The following is a 15,239-nucleotide window of genomic DNA, read 5'->3' on the forward strand; positions in this document are numbered from 1 at the left end:
CGAAACAATACAAAAACAAATAATGAATTATCTGAAAGTTCGCAAATGTTATACGAAAATAAATTATCAGTAGAATCTCAAAATGATAAAGTACAAAATACAGACTGTAGTAGTTCAATAAAAGCACAAAAATGTATATCAAAAGAACATGACGTTGTAACTTCAAAAAAAATGAATGACACGGTAAATTCAGAAAAATGTTTAAATACTCCTACATCTATAAAATCAAAAAATTTAGAAAAAACTTCGAGTGGTTTATTGGAAAATTCAGATTTGATATCAGCTCAATTTGCTAGAGACAATACAAATGTATCAGGAGAATTAAAAACTGAAGATGATATATCATCAGACAATAACGCTGACAATATTCGTTTATCTGTATCAAGCAATGAAAATTTTGGATCCCGTAAATGGCGTTCTCCTGGTGAAAAGAAATTTATATCAGCATCTTCCACGACTAATAAACGACCAATAATAGCTACTGTGAGTTCTACGAATGGCAAAGAAGAAATTTTATTAAAGATTTATGATATTGATGTGCAAATTCAAAGATTAATGGATGAAAAAATGAATTTATATAAACAGTTAATGGCGCACTCTGAAGAATGTCAAGAAAATGTAACCACGAAAAAAAGTGTTGCTAGAAAATTAGATTTAGGTACTGAACTTAAAATTGATACAGCAGGATCTTCAAGAAACGCAGTATCTGAAAGTGTTCCAACGAACGAAAATTCTATTACAGCTGTGCATCAACAATCTCTCACTATAACAAATGACCTAGGGGAAAGTATAGAATCGAATTCTTCTCTAATAAATAATGAACATGGAAAAGTTAATAGTGAAATAAATTCAGATTCGAAGCAAACAAATAAACGAAATAAACATAGCGATTCAAAATCGAAAAATGTGAATCGAAATAGTGATAAAGAAAATGTATCTAAACGGAAAACTAAAAAAATTCAACAAGAAAATATAGACAAATCAAATACAAAAATTGTAACTGGTAACGTTGAAAATTCAGAAAAAGTTGAAATAAAAAAGCCACAAAAAATTATTGAACAAAATGATAAAATCGAATCAAAAAAATCACCGACATTGCACGTAGAGAAGGTCGAGGAGGTCGATGTACAGAAATCACTAAAAAGCATTGGAAAAGATATTGAATCGAAAAAATCACCGAAAAAATCTCGCCGAGAAAGATCATCATCATCGAAGAAAAGTACCTCAAAAGATAAACATGGTAAAGAAACAATACGGAGTGATGAGTCTGAAGCTAAAAAATCAGTATTTATCACTGAACAGAATGTAACAAAACGATCAATAAAAGCATCGTCGGTCGCACCAAATTCTGATGCTGAAGATAAATCAGTGAAAACTCATTCCAGTCGTATAGGAAATCGCGATAATGAAATACATAAAATTAAAAATTCGAAACGAAAACGTGATCAAAAGCACGAAGCAACTTATAGCGATAGCAATTCGGATGACGAAGATAAGCCAATAAAAAATAATTTCAATCGCAATGTAACTCCTGATAGTGAAACACGTAAAATAAAATCAAAACGAAAACAAGACCACGATAACGATAGTATATCATCAATAAAAAAACATTCAAATAAAAAATCGAGAAAAAAATATGTTGTATCTGATTCTGGTGATGAAAATGAATCTGGAATTGAGCAACAACGACCATCACCACCTATTAATAATGTGGAAACAGCTCGAATACGACGATGTAGTGTTGAAAAACGACAAAAATCTGTAGAACATAAACTACCCACAGTGAAAATGAACTTTGTAAATTCCATTATTAAACCATGTATAGTACCCTTAGTTCGAATTAATCCCGAAAAATATTTAAAGAAAATTGAAGTTAAAGAAGAAAGCGAAACAGTTCTTTTGAATTCAACAGTTTCTGAAAATGAACCTCAGGAAATAAAAATAACTGATACTAATTTTAATGAAAATTGTGTTGAACAATTGAATGAAAATAGTGTAAATATATCAAATGAACCAAGTCCAGTTACATTATCAATACCGGCTCAAGATAATCAAGGAAAAACTGATGATGGAACAGAGTCACAGACTTCAAGTACAAATGTAGAGTGCTCTAATAATAGCATCAATAATAATGATGTTGAATGTGGCACACAAAAATTAGAATGTTTCAAATGCTCAGATCATACTGGATCTATTTTATTTGTAAAGGTATGTTATTTTACATTATATTTAGCACTTCAGATTGTTCGTCTTTCGTACCACAGTCATTACTCTGGCGATGAAAATCTTATGCTATTGCGCAAGCTCAAATTTCAAACTTTGTTTATAATATGTTTTTAGGTTACATATAAATTTCGATTTTTGCCCCAATTTCCTAGATCAGTTTTTTGTATTTTTTTAAATACGTATTTTCGACTACCAAGTAGTCATCATCAGTAAGAATTAGCTAGTGATTACTCTTATTATGAATGTTAGGTTAGGTTAGGTTAGAGCGGCTGTCCTGGGGGGGGGCACACACTTATACCATAGGGTCCGTTGTGATACCGTAAATGGGTTGGCCCATCCCCCCTCTCACAGTTGTTAATAAATATTTTTTTGCTTTATATTTTGAGTTTAAAAAAAAAATGTAACTAACTCGATATTTTATAAATTGTAGACATATAAAAATGCAATAATAGCTGGCGGTGAAGATGGTAAAATTTATAAATATAATGTAGAAAATGGTGAATTATTAAACTCTGCATGTGCACACCAAGCTGCAATTACATCGTTTTATATAGCAAATAATAAAGATGGGGTTACATGTGTATATTCGGGGTCATTGGATACTTATTTTAAATGTTTTGAAATCGAGGTAGGTAGTAAATATGAACAAAATAATTAGTCCAAAAATTAATATATAAACATAATTTAATTTTTTTTATAGACTTTGAAAGAATTAACAAGCATACAAATAAGCATTGCAATACAATGTATGGATGCTGATTGGAGATATGTATTTCTTGGAACAGTATCGGGGCATTTATATAGGTATTCAATTAATGTAAGTACACATTGCTCATGATAAGTTAATACCATATGTGAGCTAGTGTAAAGGATCTGTATGTACGCCTCGTAAGTGCCATTCGATTCTTGAATTCACTCCCAAAATTAAGTCTCAATGTTTATGGCGACCCTTAATTATTTTGGCACTTGGATTCCATACCATTGCCATCCTGTTTACATAATCTAATGCTTCCTTTATATAAGGCCGAAACACTTTCACTTTTTCATTATTGACCAAAACGTTAGCATCTAAAAATGAAAACTGCTTGACTAGGCAATTCACTTCTTGAAGGTGCGAAATGATAATCTCATTCCTAGATTTGGGTGTTTTAGGCTACCAACTTATACACCAACACAAATAGCCTTACGGATTTAGCTATGACAACCAATGTTTTGCAAGTGGCAAAACAACTTTGTCAGTAGGTACCCTAAATCGCATAAATAAGCACAAGATCAACGGGATGAAATTTTCTTGGGGAAAAATATAAACATTGCTTTTGTTTCGCTAAGCCCTACCTTTCCCTGACCGTTAAAAAATCATTTCCTTTAAGAAGGAAGATAATGAAATGATTCAATACATAACTTGAATTATCTTTTTAGGAAGTTTTAATAATGTATTAAGTTTCTGTTAGGTTTTTAATTGGCTTTAAATTTTTTCAGAATAATTTAATGGAAGATGAAAAATGCCGAATAGGAAATGAAGCAATACTAGCACTAAAAACTCAAAGTGAAGGCGCACGTCGAATATTAATTGCTGCACCACGTAATGAATTGGTATCAATACGTGATGCAATGACTGGTCTCTTATTACGTTACATAACATTCACAACGTCTGATTATACAATATATTCAATCATGTTATCACAACATGGATCGATCATTTATTGTGGTACAAATAAAAAAGTAATCTTAGGCTATAATTTTACTGATGGCGTCTTAACAAAAGAATTGTTGGCTGGTAAAGGTATCGTTTGTTTATTAGAATATCAAAAATTATTATTCGCTGGTTGTTATGATGGTTTTATTTATGTTTTTGATATTATAACAAATCAATTGGTGACAAAATTTGTGGGACCTGGTGGAATGATTTTAGCGTTAGATGTTTTTGATAATAAAGTAAGTAACATTAAATTATACAATTATACTATATTGCCACTTTAGAATAATAAACTGTCAGATAGTGATATATCTATAAATATATAGGAGACTTTCTATAGATCTATATAGATAGATAGTCACTCATCACGATATTATCTCTGGAACTATAAGACCTAGAGACTTGAAATTTGGCAGGAATATTCATTTTGCCAAGTAGAGGTCAGCTAAGAACGGATTTTACGAAATTCCACCCACAAGGGGGGTTGCGGGGGTGTTCATGAATAAAAAATTCATATTTTTAAATTATGACTTTTAATAGTTCAAAAGTTGGTCAGAATGTTTTAAATTACATTTAGAAATTTTTTTAACCTTCGGAGGGTAGAAAGGTGTAGCGAGAAAGTGGGAAGGAAATATCGAATATTTACAAATATACCTAAGTGGGGTATCAAATAAAAGAGCATGACGTGTACATTACAAAACTGTTATCCAACGCAAGGAAATGTGGAGGGAGGGGTGCAAGTGGGGATGTTGCCCAGCAAAGCGGGTATATTTTACGCCACGCAAAGCGGGCGGGAAACAGCTAGTATATATATACTGGTATACTGGGTCAGGTCTGTAATAACTATCTAATTTATTTATTCATTGTTTTTTGAAAACATTCAAAATTATTGGGAATTAGACTAAAATTGTTTGAAAATAGTATTACCGCAAGAAAATCGGTGTATAAATTCCATTTATTATACAATAATGTTGGATTAGATCAGTGGGGATAATATAAAAAAAAAACTCAATATAAATGTATTTAAATAAACTATGCCTATATTTCAGGTTATTATGGGTTCAAAAAATTCCTGCCTAGAGGTACGATCAATGCCAGAAGTTGTCTTAAAATATATAAACGAAAATCGTAGGTAACTAATGGTTTCCGACTGTTATTCGTTAAACAGTAATAACAGTAAATAACATTCATTATCAAGTACCAGCCATATAAACAGAGGAAGGAGAGTGTTACAGTACTTTAAAATGGAGCCCATTTTATTCATGTTTTGACAAATGAGTAATGTAAAATAACTTATTTCGATATTTATTTTCAATTTATTAAAAAAAACTTACGTCTAAATATTTACAATCTCTTATTGTACCCTTATGTGATAATAACTGGATGAATAAAGTTTACGTTAAGATATGAAAAGTATTGGGCAAGATTTCTTGTTAGTGTTAGTCCTTATTGATCGAGCTTGAAGAGTAGTTTATTAAAATTGAGTATGGAAAAAACCGAACAAATTAATCATATCAGTATTCGAAAAAACAAAAATTTACACTAATGGTTGCATGTATGATGTCAGGTGTTGAAAATTTATGCCTTAATTGGGAGAATATTAAAAAATTAATCTTAAATTTATGATTTTTTTAAGCTTATAACGGATAAGTTAAGATATGAAACTACCCTAATTTGCATACTTCAGTGTAGTTTTTTGTCGCTAAAGTGTTAGATATAAGTGGGTTTATAGACGTCTAGCGCATTATTACTTGAGGCAGGGGAGGCGAACCTTTATATACCAACGTACCATTTTATCTAAAGAAATTTTTAATGAGGTCATAGACAAATAATTTGGACTTCGTGATTATTGGGAAAATAATAAGACTAAATGCTATCAACTCAAAATTCTTCATTTAATTAAAAAAATAAATTTTGCAACGTTTCATTTAAACGTGTATTCAAATTAAAGTAACATTAGTATGACTTTGTTGTTGCATTTTTTTATTTCTATTGCTTGTCAATTTTTCTGTTTCGATTAATTACAACTCTTTCCTTGTTTCAATAAAATTTTAATCCATACTGAATTAGACTGGAAATAAATAAATTAGCTTCAAATTTTTCAATTTTCAATCAATCGAATTTGGACTAGTGTAGTTTATCCAATGAAATCATATCAGGGTACATAATAAACTTGAGTGTTTCCGATAACTCTTTGAACTGAAAAAATCTAGAATACTTTCATAAAGAACTTTGTAATCGGTGGTGTACCCAAAATATTGTGTTGCGTGCCATTGGTTCGACATCCCTGATCTAATAATATTGAGGTTTTAGGTTATATTTATCGTTTCAATTACTCGGAATTTATGAATTTTCTTTGTTTTGTTCCATTCGACCATTTTTGAACTGAAAGTGATCGAATAAACCAAAATATGTTTGGCTTTATTTGTAATTAAAAGAAAAGTTTCAATACGTCGTCTAAACAATTTAATTTTTAATCATTCAGAACTTCTCATTTTCTGAATTGTTTCCTATTTTTCAGGAAATCTTGTACGAATACCGATAGTAGTTGTTAAGGAATCATCTTTATATATAGGGAATGGTAATAGATTTTCGATGTAATATTTGTTTTGTTAAATTCTGTGCCTTTCTTTGATATTTATTTTAAGTTTAAATATTCAAGTAACTGAATATAAAAAAAATGAATTGTTATTTTTTGTTGCCCCTATGATTTTATTAAAAAATAATGGTTTGACCATCACATTGTGCCTTTAGTTTGGTGTCAGGAAACCGTACATTTTAGGAGTGTAACAAAGCAACCTCGTTTAGATGTCTATTTCAAGCCTTAAACATACTTTAATTTATCCACGGATCAGAAACAAAGAAATAATTTGAAATTAATTGCTTTTCTTGTAAAAAAGGCCGATGCTAAATTACAGCTCATACATATACGATACTTCGTTTGATGTTCCCTTGTTATACAAATGCTATAATGAAATTTCGTTTCACCAAATTGGGGTCAAAATGTCGTTCCAAATCCAATTATTTAATAAAAGTATCAATGTGTGATTTTTTTGTGTAATAATTATTTTATTTTAATTGTATCTTTTTTTTTGTAAATTGTGTAATATAGAAATATATTCGAAAAAAATTCGATGTGTTTATAGAGTAATAATTTTTATTAGATGTTTTTTTATTTTTTTTTAAATATGAAGTCAATGAGAAATATATATCCCTCTGTCGTTGTCTCTCGATTATTGAGAGTTTATACAACGTGATTTTAAATTTATGCGAAAAAATTTCAGGATGAGCTTATTTTTATAATTACTATGATAAAACTTCAAGTACAGTGTGTCTTAAGGAATATTATTTATATGTACGTAAATCCAGATAAATCATAATATGAATTTTGCCGGATTCATTTATTAAGATATATTAGAAAAGTTGTATAAAATTTTAGAGTAGATATTTGATGTACTGCGAATATATTTATGTACTTCTCTTATAAAGATTAAAAATAATGATATGGGTGGCCTCGGTTATAGACGTGGTCTGAGAAACGGAAATTAAACCCCATTATTATTATTGTAATGCCTGAATCGAATAGCTGGCTGAAGGATCTTGGGGCCTTAACTACCCATGAGTTTTTTTATTTGTTTAATTTTATTTGGAAAAAAATTCATGAGGTATTTTGAAATTTAACTGCTTTAATAAATTATTAATTAATGAAACAAATAATGAAAGTCAGATTACTAAAAAAAAATTTCGCAAGGTGGTTTCAAAATTGTGTTTCATAAATGCCAAAATAATATATGTGGGCTCTGATATTATAGACAGGTTAATACAATCTTTCAGCCAGGTCTTCGAAAAGAACGTGTGTTACATGTTTACGGTGCCTCAAATACAGTTACCCTAAAATATTTAACAGCCAATAGCATGCTTTCATAATTTGAATACTCAAAAGAATTAAGTTGCATAAAGTTATTTTTGAATTAACTTGCAGACATTTATTGCCATGTATGTATTGAAAATATATTTATATGTTGCCGTATGGGCATCTGATGGGCTTTCTGTTATTAAATAACAGAATTTTAAACTTCTCAGGCAAATTTTCATTTTTCTTTCAAATAGGTAATATCTAATAGAGGAATCTTTTCATAACTAGTCCGGAGTATGCATGGAAAGCGTTATGGAAATTTTATAAATTAATAGTTTTATTATTTTATTTTTAAATTAAATGCATTTTACATCCGCTTACGAAGTAATAAAGTAAAAATTCGAAAAGAGCACCCTGAAATTCATAGGAATTCGAATTTATAAAATTTCCCGTGCATTCATTAACTGCCAGATTATTACTGGATTATAAATGAAACAAAAAATATTTAAATTACATTTTAAGTAGTTCTATTGAATTAAGCTTTAAAGAAAACCTTGATCAACAGGCCCAATTTTTAGCTGTTATTTCACTGTTGGATATTGACAGAATAAACAGTGTGTGATTGGCCATGTTATTGTACAATGTGACTGCGAATGTGTACCTAGTGAATCGATGACATGATACTTATTGTGTTCGATATATTTGTAATAAATATTAAATAATTCTTGTAAAAATATATTGTCATAATTTCACAACAATTTGTACATAAAAATAAAATTTAAATTAACTCATTTAATTCGTTGTTTTTATTTTAATTTAGTTTCGTCAAACGGCCTTTTTTTTATCCATTCACTTTTGCCTGACAACCGGTGCCTTAAAATAGAAGTACGATATCTGGCTCTAACTGGCTTTCGGCGGGCGTTGATTATATTGATTGTAAACTGTCTGAGCCTCATAAAAAATATGAAAATTAAACATTTCACATTTACGCAATTTCGACCATTTGTTCATCGTTGTATTTATTAATTCAAGAAAAATTTGTAGTTCGTTGGAATTAAAAAAGATAGAAGACTATTTTTCATTTGTTTTATTATCAAAAAATTACAATAAAGTATCTTAATATTTTATATACAAAAAACAACTAGAATAATAATAATTATATTTTTGATAATAATAATTATACAACAATACTTCCACAATTAAGCAAATTTTACAATAAAATTGGTCACAATTTTTTGTTTTTATTTTGTAAAATTATTTTCTAGAAATGTATAAATACAAAAATGATTATTTTATTTAAAATGGTAACTTTTATTTATTTTTTTATAAAAAATATATTTTTTTTTAAAATTTACTAAAAATAATTGCAAAAATGATAGAAATTTAAAATTGAGCTAAATTTTAAAAAAATATTTGTCGAAAATTTATGTGTTAATTATTTATATACAAGTGTGTTGTAGCTATATTTCAAAATCATCTCATTATGATAGATAATATTTTCGAACATTGCAGCTTTGGCCATCCCAATCCAATACCTTGATAAGTAGAATCTTCAAAAATAACAGGATCTTAAATGTAGATTCAAACTCTCGTTTCAAAAGTCTTGGTTGCAGGAAAAGCTACGTTAGGCATGAAGGGAGAGAGGAGTCTAAGAAGGGCTAATGATATGACCCAGTGGTTTATGGACGCTACCTGTTCAGTCAATCCGCTTGTCGAGGGAGCTCGCCAGTAAATGGCCTATTTATGACTAATTCGATTATAGTCTCATATAGAGAATGTTTTTGAAATATAGCTATGTGATTAAAATATTAATTTTTTTTAATGCTGTTGTTTTAATGCTTAATTCGTAGTTTTGGAATAATTTACAATGGAAATTTTTATTGAAAAGTGAATGAAAATACCTCGAAAATTTAATTTTTCTTTATCAGTGTTTCGTAGTTTTGAAATAATTTACAATGGAAATGTTTATTGAAAATACTTCGAAAATTTATTTTTTCCTTATCAGTGTTTTAAATAACTCAATGGGTAAATTTATTTTTTTAAGTACACCTCTTAAGTAATCCGAAAAGCTTCAGCTATTTTATATGTAGGTAATTTTTATTTTGAAAATCAAAATAAAATTTTGATTTGTAATTTGTTTACTAAGAAAATTATATTTAATTAGGCGAGGTTTACTATTTTTAAGAAACATCGGAAAAATGTCTCACCAGTGCTTTACATAGAATGTTGATTGTCAAATTTTTTACAGCTATTGCTTATATTATTTACATAAAATTACCTAAAATTTTCCTCGAAAAATTTGTTCAATATCTAGTAATTCTATGGACTATTGGAAACCAGCGATTGGTTGGCAAATTAGTTATAAATTGATCATAAATATAACCAGTTGTTATTTATGGACACTAATCAAATATGAGAACTACCATATTCATTAATTCCGTAAGGAACCAGATGTTATCAGTAGTGATTATCCAATCAGCCAAATTAAAAACATGCAATATCGTTTTTAAAATGAATATTTAACAAAAATCGCAAACAAACAGTATTCGCAAACATTTATAATAGGTATCCCATATTATCTTATTCTTGTGTGACTATATTCCTTAAAAAATGAATTTGTTCTATTGCTGGAATAGGACTACAAGACACGAATGCTTATTTTCGTACAGTTTACCTAAAAAATGTATAAGAAAATAGTAGTATTTTAAGATAACACCATGTTAGATCACAATGCATCACATTGCATTGAAAAAATTCGTAATTGAACGTTAGGGATTTATCAACTGATTTGTATTTTTATACAAAAACATACTTTTTTCGGAAATAGTAATTGAAATGTTAGTTTTGTTTCGATTTTGAATTCAAATAGTTGTCTAATAGGAAATGAAATGTTATTTTTCTTATTTGTATGATACTCCCAAGGCGTTCTTGGAGGCTCTGTTTATCTTTTTAACCCCCCGACGCAAAAGGAAGGGTGTTTAAGTTTGACCGCTATATGTGTCTCCGTAGCCCCTAAACAGTTGAACCGTTTTGATTTTTGTGTTAGTTTGAAAAGTTATTTGATCGAGAGTGTCCTTAGCAATGTTTTCAGGAAATGGGTTCAGTTTGGAAAGAGCCACAAGGAAAAAACAGCATTTGACGGGATTTTTTTAAATTTCACTTATCTTATATGCTCTTTCAATGTTAATCCTATATGCTCTTATCACATTTATCTGAATTGCTTGAGGAAATCTACATTTAGTAAACGCCAATTTCGCGTTGGGTTGTGTAAAATGCTTTTACAGTTGAAACGAGTGCGTACGAATTTTTGAAATGCATTGTAATACAGCCGACTAAACATTGCCTTAGCCTTTACAGGAACAAAATGATAACATAATTTCTTAACAATTAAAAAGAACTATTTAGTTTTTTTACGTTTCCTCATTTTAATTTTATATATTTTTTTTAAAAATAATTTATTTATGTACAGAAAAATCTAAATACAAATAAAAAAATTGAAATTTTTACGCGACGAAAACTAATTTTCGACTAAAATCAGTTCGTAAAAAACTTGTTTTTCAAAACAAATAAAAAAATTAAATTATTTTAAAAAAATGGCGCTTGTTTTCTTTCAGAAGAAAAATTGAGTTACATTATTTTCTAGCCCACCGTGATGCTAAACTGTACAAAGATCTTAATAATTCTAACGCACGCTTATCTGAATTACTTTCAACTTCTGGTAATAAATCTAAATTATGATCAATACGATCTGTGGTAGTATATGAGGAATGATACGTTGGGGGTGATTCAGTAGGAACATTATTTTTATGACTCGAATTTTCTTCGATTTTTTTCGCATTTCGTGATGGTAAAATAAAATCAACATTTTTGTATGTGGTCACTTCAAAACGATTCTTTGGCCGTTGAGTTGTTGTGGTACTTGTTGTAGATGAAATTGGGTTAAAATTGAAATTTGTTTCTCCTTCGCCGGTTGCAAAAGTGTCTAAATCTTCGAAATTGTCCATTCGATCTTCAGCAACACTGCCTTCGTAATTATTCTCGTCAGAATCATCTAATTTCACGTTAATTAATGCATTCAAAATTGCTTGTCGAGCATGTTCGAGTGTTCGATTATGATTTAAATCGCATGTTGAAATAAGTAATAATATTAATTTTCGTACTGATTTATTACTATCAGCGTGTTTCATTTTTTCCATAATTATATTTTGACTGGTTGTATTCAATGAACCAAACATCATTTTAGCACTTTCCATTTGTTTTTCCATTGGTTCGCTGGGTAAATTCAGAACAAATTGTTGGGTTAGCACACCGTCTTCAGTTTTACTGTATGACTTGCCTTTACGTAAATCATTTGATTCTGCTAGCGACACAATTTCTTCTCCGCTGTTTAATTTTGCTTCCGTTGTTGTTTGTATAATTTCGCCAGAAACTGTGGTGGATTCAACAGTTGTAGACGTTGGTTCACTCGTAGTTTGCGACACCGTTGTGGATTCATCATTGGAATTACCTGTGGATGTTGTAATCAATTCATTAATTACATTTGGGTCTAAAGTAACAGTTTGTTGTAAAAATCGACTAATTTCAGGGTTGTTTGACCAATGATTCTCTGGTAATTTTTCTGTGATTTCTTGAGTAGTTGTTTGCTGCGTTGTTGTCGAATCATATTGATCGTAATATGGGTAATATGAAGTGGATTCTGATGCATAAGTAGTGGTTTCCGCTTGCGAAATCGTTGTAGTTGAAGGCTGCTCTGTAGTTGTGGGCAAATCTGTTGTTGTAACAATAATTTGGAAATTTTGGTTTTTAGCCGAACGTTCTAAATTATTTCGATTATTTACAAATGACTGGCTAAAGGCAATTTGTAAATTTTCATCATTATTTTCAGTTTTGCTCAATTGTTTGGCTCCATTCGAATACAATTGATCGTTCACGCGAATATTTGCTAAGTTATTTAAATCATCTGGAATGAAAAATTTATTTCTTGCATCTAGAGATACAGTGGAAGTAAATGGTTCTTCTGTGGTCGATGAATCACGGTACTCATTTGCATTCAGTGGTTTGCTGTTATTAGGTTGTAAGCCTTTTCCATATGGAGATGGAGTCTCTTTTTTGGCATCGTAATTTACAGGGAAATAATCCTCTTCGATGGAATCACTACTTGTTTCATTACTTTCACGTGATCCATAATTTTGCGAATCATAAATTTGGAACTCCTTGTTTAATTGTACAGCCAATGGATTTAATAAGTCTAGTGTGGTGGTTGGCGGGGCTTCTGTAGATTGTTGATAATATCGATTACTTCTTGGTGTGGTCTTTACAACATCTGAAAAGTCTAAAACTTCCCCTTCTTCTTTTGTTATCGATGGATGATCAGTGAAAATAGTAGTTGTTGGTACTGACGAGTCAACATTGTTTTCAGATGGTTCTTTGGGTCGAATTTCTGTTAATACTTTTCTAAATGTTTCGGGATCCTTCAGATATTCACTTAGCGCATGTGTAAATACACGTGCCAATTTTCGAATATTCGTTGCATTAACATTTTCAATGTTGTTTTGATGATCGGATTGCACCAAGCCCTGAGATTGTTGGTAGTCTAAATCGATTTCTTTCAGAATATTTTGTTCATCATTATTCTCCTCACTCTCAGTTTTTAAGGATGCCTTTGAACTGGTAAATAATTGATTGTACTGTTCGAGTGTGGATTTCGTTAAAAGACTGGACGAATCAAAGTCAGCTCTAGTTTCGGTTGTTTCTTCTGTGTTTTCGGATTTTACATTTTGTTGATCTTGATTTGATGCGGAGGCAAAGTATACAGCTAATGAATGCAAAGTGTCTGGACTGGATGATGGTGGAATTTTTAAACCTGGACGTGGTGGAGTACCTTGTGGTTCGTCTAAATCAACTTCATCAACAACTTCATCCAAAGTATGTAACATACGAATTGCATTTTCTGCTGCTATGTCATTTTGAATCACATTGGCTGGCGTTGTACCTAATGAACGACCCGAAGGTTTGGGTGTTATTGTTGGAACAGTTGGTGAGTATTTTGTAACAGATGGAGAATATTTTGGCTTTTCTGTCGTAGTAAATAGATCAATAGTATTTTCTGGAGAGAATATTGTTGGATCAGAAATGTTTGCTGGCAAAGGAGGGAATGCGAAAAATGGCGTAGTTGTTTCAGGATTTAGATTTAAACGGAATAACTCTGGTGTAATTTCAGTAGTTTGTACTTCCCCGTAAGATTTTGTTACTTTGGAATATAAGCCATCGATTTTTGGTGTAACATATGGAGTTGTTGGTTCAGTACTTTCGACAACTGGTTCACTGAAAACATGCCGTTGTGGTGTTTGTTTTCTTGATGGGGCTTGCGTTGGGAATGTAAATGTAACAAAATGACCACCGACGCTTGAATTTATAGTTGTTTGAGCTAATGGTGCACTAGTTGAAGTGAAGAGAGCAAAACTTTCATTAAATCTAAATTCATTATTTGCGGGTGTTGTTGTGGTAGTTACATTTTGTCGCACCTTCGAAGAATATCGACCAAATGGACGTCTTGTATATTTTCTAGTGGATTTTGAATAATTGACTGACTGATTAGACGATGTTGATTGCGTTTTATTATTTGAAGTATTGGATGCAAATGCATTATTCCTAGTAAAATCTTTACTGCTATTACTAGAAGTTTGGGACTTTTGTTCAATTATACTATTAGAAGATTGACGATTTATTACACCTTGTTGGTAGTATCGTTTGTTTGAATTTGCTGTAAAAGATGCACTTTCTGCAGGTACTTGAGCCTCATTCGATTTTCTGTTATTGTCTCCAACAAATTTCGATGTACGAGTTCTATTACGTATGTTTGAAATTGGTTGATATTTTGGTATAAAAGGTTTTGGAGTGTTTACATTTTCACTTTGCGGAAGTGGAGTGGTTGTTGAAAATAAAGTTCGACTTTGATGATGACTATTAGTGAATCGTAAAGTTGATTGAGTAGTTGGATTTGTTGTGGAACTACCAAATTGTTGATTAAATATTTGAAAGCTTGATGAATGTTGATTAGATTGACGGTTTTCGTACTCAGTTTTTTGTTCATTTGTATTTTGGTAACTTGATTTTTGTTCTGAGGGTATTTGTTGATATGGAACTGGTTTCTGATATGTGGATGCTTCAAACGATACTAATTCATCGCTATCGTTAAAATTGATGTTGGATAAATCTCGCTGTTGGCTTTCTACAGGACGTTTTGTAATTGCTAATCGTCGCGAACTACGTTCAATACTAGATTCTTCATTCGAAGCGGATGATATTAAGGATGCACCATTTTGACATTCAACTTTAAACCACCAATCACAAATTTGATCATTTTGTCGGAAAATTGTACCATTTGGACATAAAAATGAAATTTTACGACCATTGTCACAAATATGAAAGACCTGAAACAAAAATTTACAAATTTAAAGT

General features: G+C 30.5%; 2 protein-coding genes across 4 annotated transcripts in view; one reads left to right on the forward strand and one right to left on the reverse strand.

Annotated features, from left to right (window-relative positions):
* LOC123292133 (zinc finger protein 106) lies at positions 1-5,809 on the forward strand. The gene is made up of 5 exons (XM_044872688.1): positions 1-2,208; positions 2,657-2,854; positions 2,927-3,043; positions 3,706-4,161; positions 4,972-5,809. The coding sequence occupies exons 1-5, from the start codon at positions 46-48 to the stop codon at positions 5,056-5,058; spliced, it is 3,021 nt and encodes a 1,006-aa protein (XP_044728623.1). The 5' UTR covers positions 1-45; the 3' UTR covers positions 5,059-5,809.
* A 5,553-nt stretch (positions 5,810-11,362) lies between these two features.
* LOC123293194 (dual specificity protein kinase splB) overlaps positions 11,363-15,239 on the reverse strand; it is a 99,209-nt gene continuing 95,332 nt past the window's right edge. For all 3 annotated transcript variants that reach the window (XM_044873928.1, XM_044873929.1, XM_044873927.1), the window contains exon 6: positions 11,363-15,211. In XM_044873928.1, coding sequence (XP_044729863.1) covers positions 11,411-15,211 — 3,801 coding nt within the window. In that variant the 3' untranslated portion in view covers positions 11,363-11,410. The remainder of the gene's footprint in view (positions 15,212-15,239) is intronic.

Source organism: Chrysoperla carnea, chromosome 2 (assembly GCF_905475395.1).
Source record: "Chrysoperla carnea chromosome 2, inChrCarn1.1, whole genome shotgun sequence".
NCBI classification, from domain to species: domain Eukaryota; kingdom Metazoa; phylum Arthropoda; class Insecta; order Neuroptera; family Chrysopidae; genus Chrysoperla; species Chrysoperla carnea.

Bases quoted from the DNA above. Each gene is read 5' to 3' on its own strand.
- LOC123292133 (XM_044872688.1), top strand. From the start codon at position 46: ATGTTATACGAAAATAAATTATCAGTAGAATCTCAAAATGATAAAGTA. The intron at 2,855-2,926 runs GTAGGTAGTAAA...TTTTTTTTATAG, and splicing joins TTAAATGTTTTGAAATCGAG to ACTTTGAAAGAATTAACAAG. The intron at 3,044-3,705 runs GTAAGTACACAT...AAATTTTTTCAG, and splicing joins TATATAGGTATTCAATTAAT to AATAATTTAATGGAAGATGA.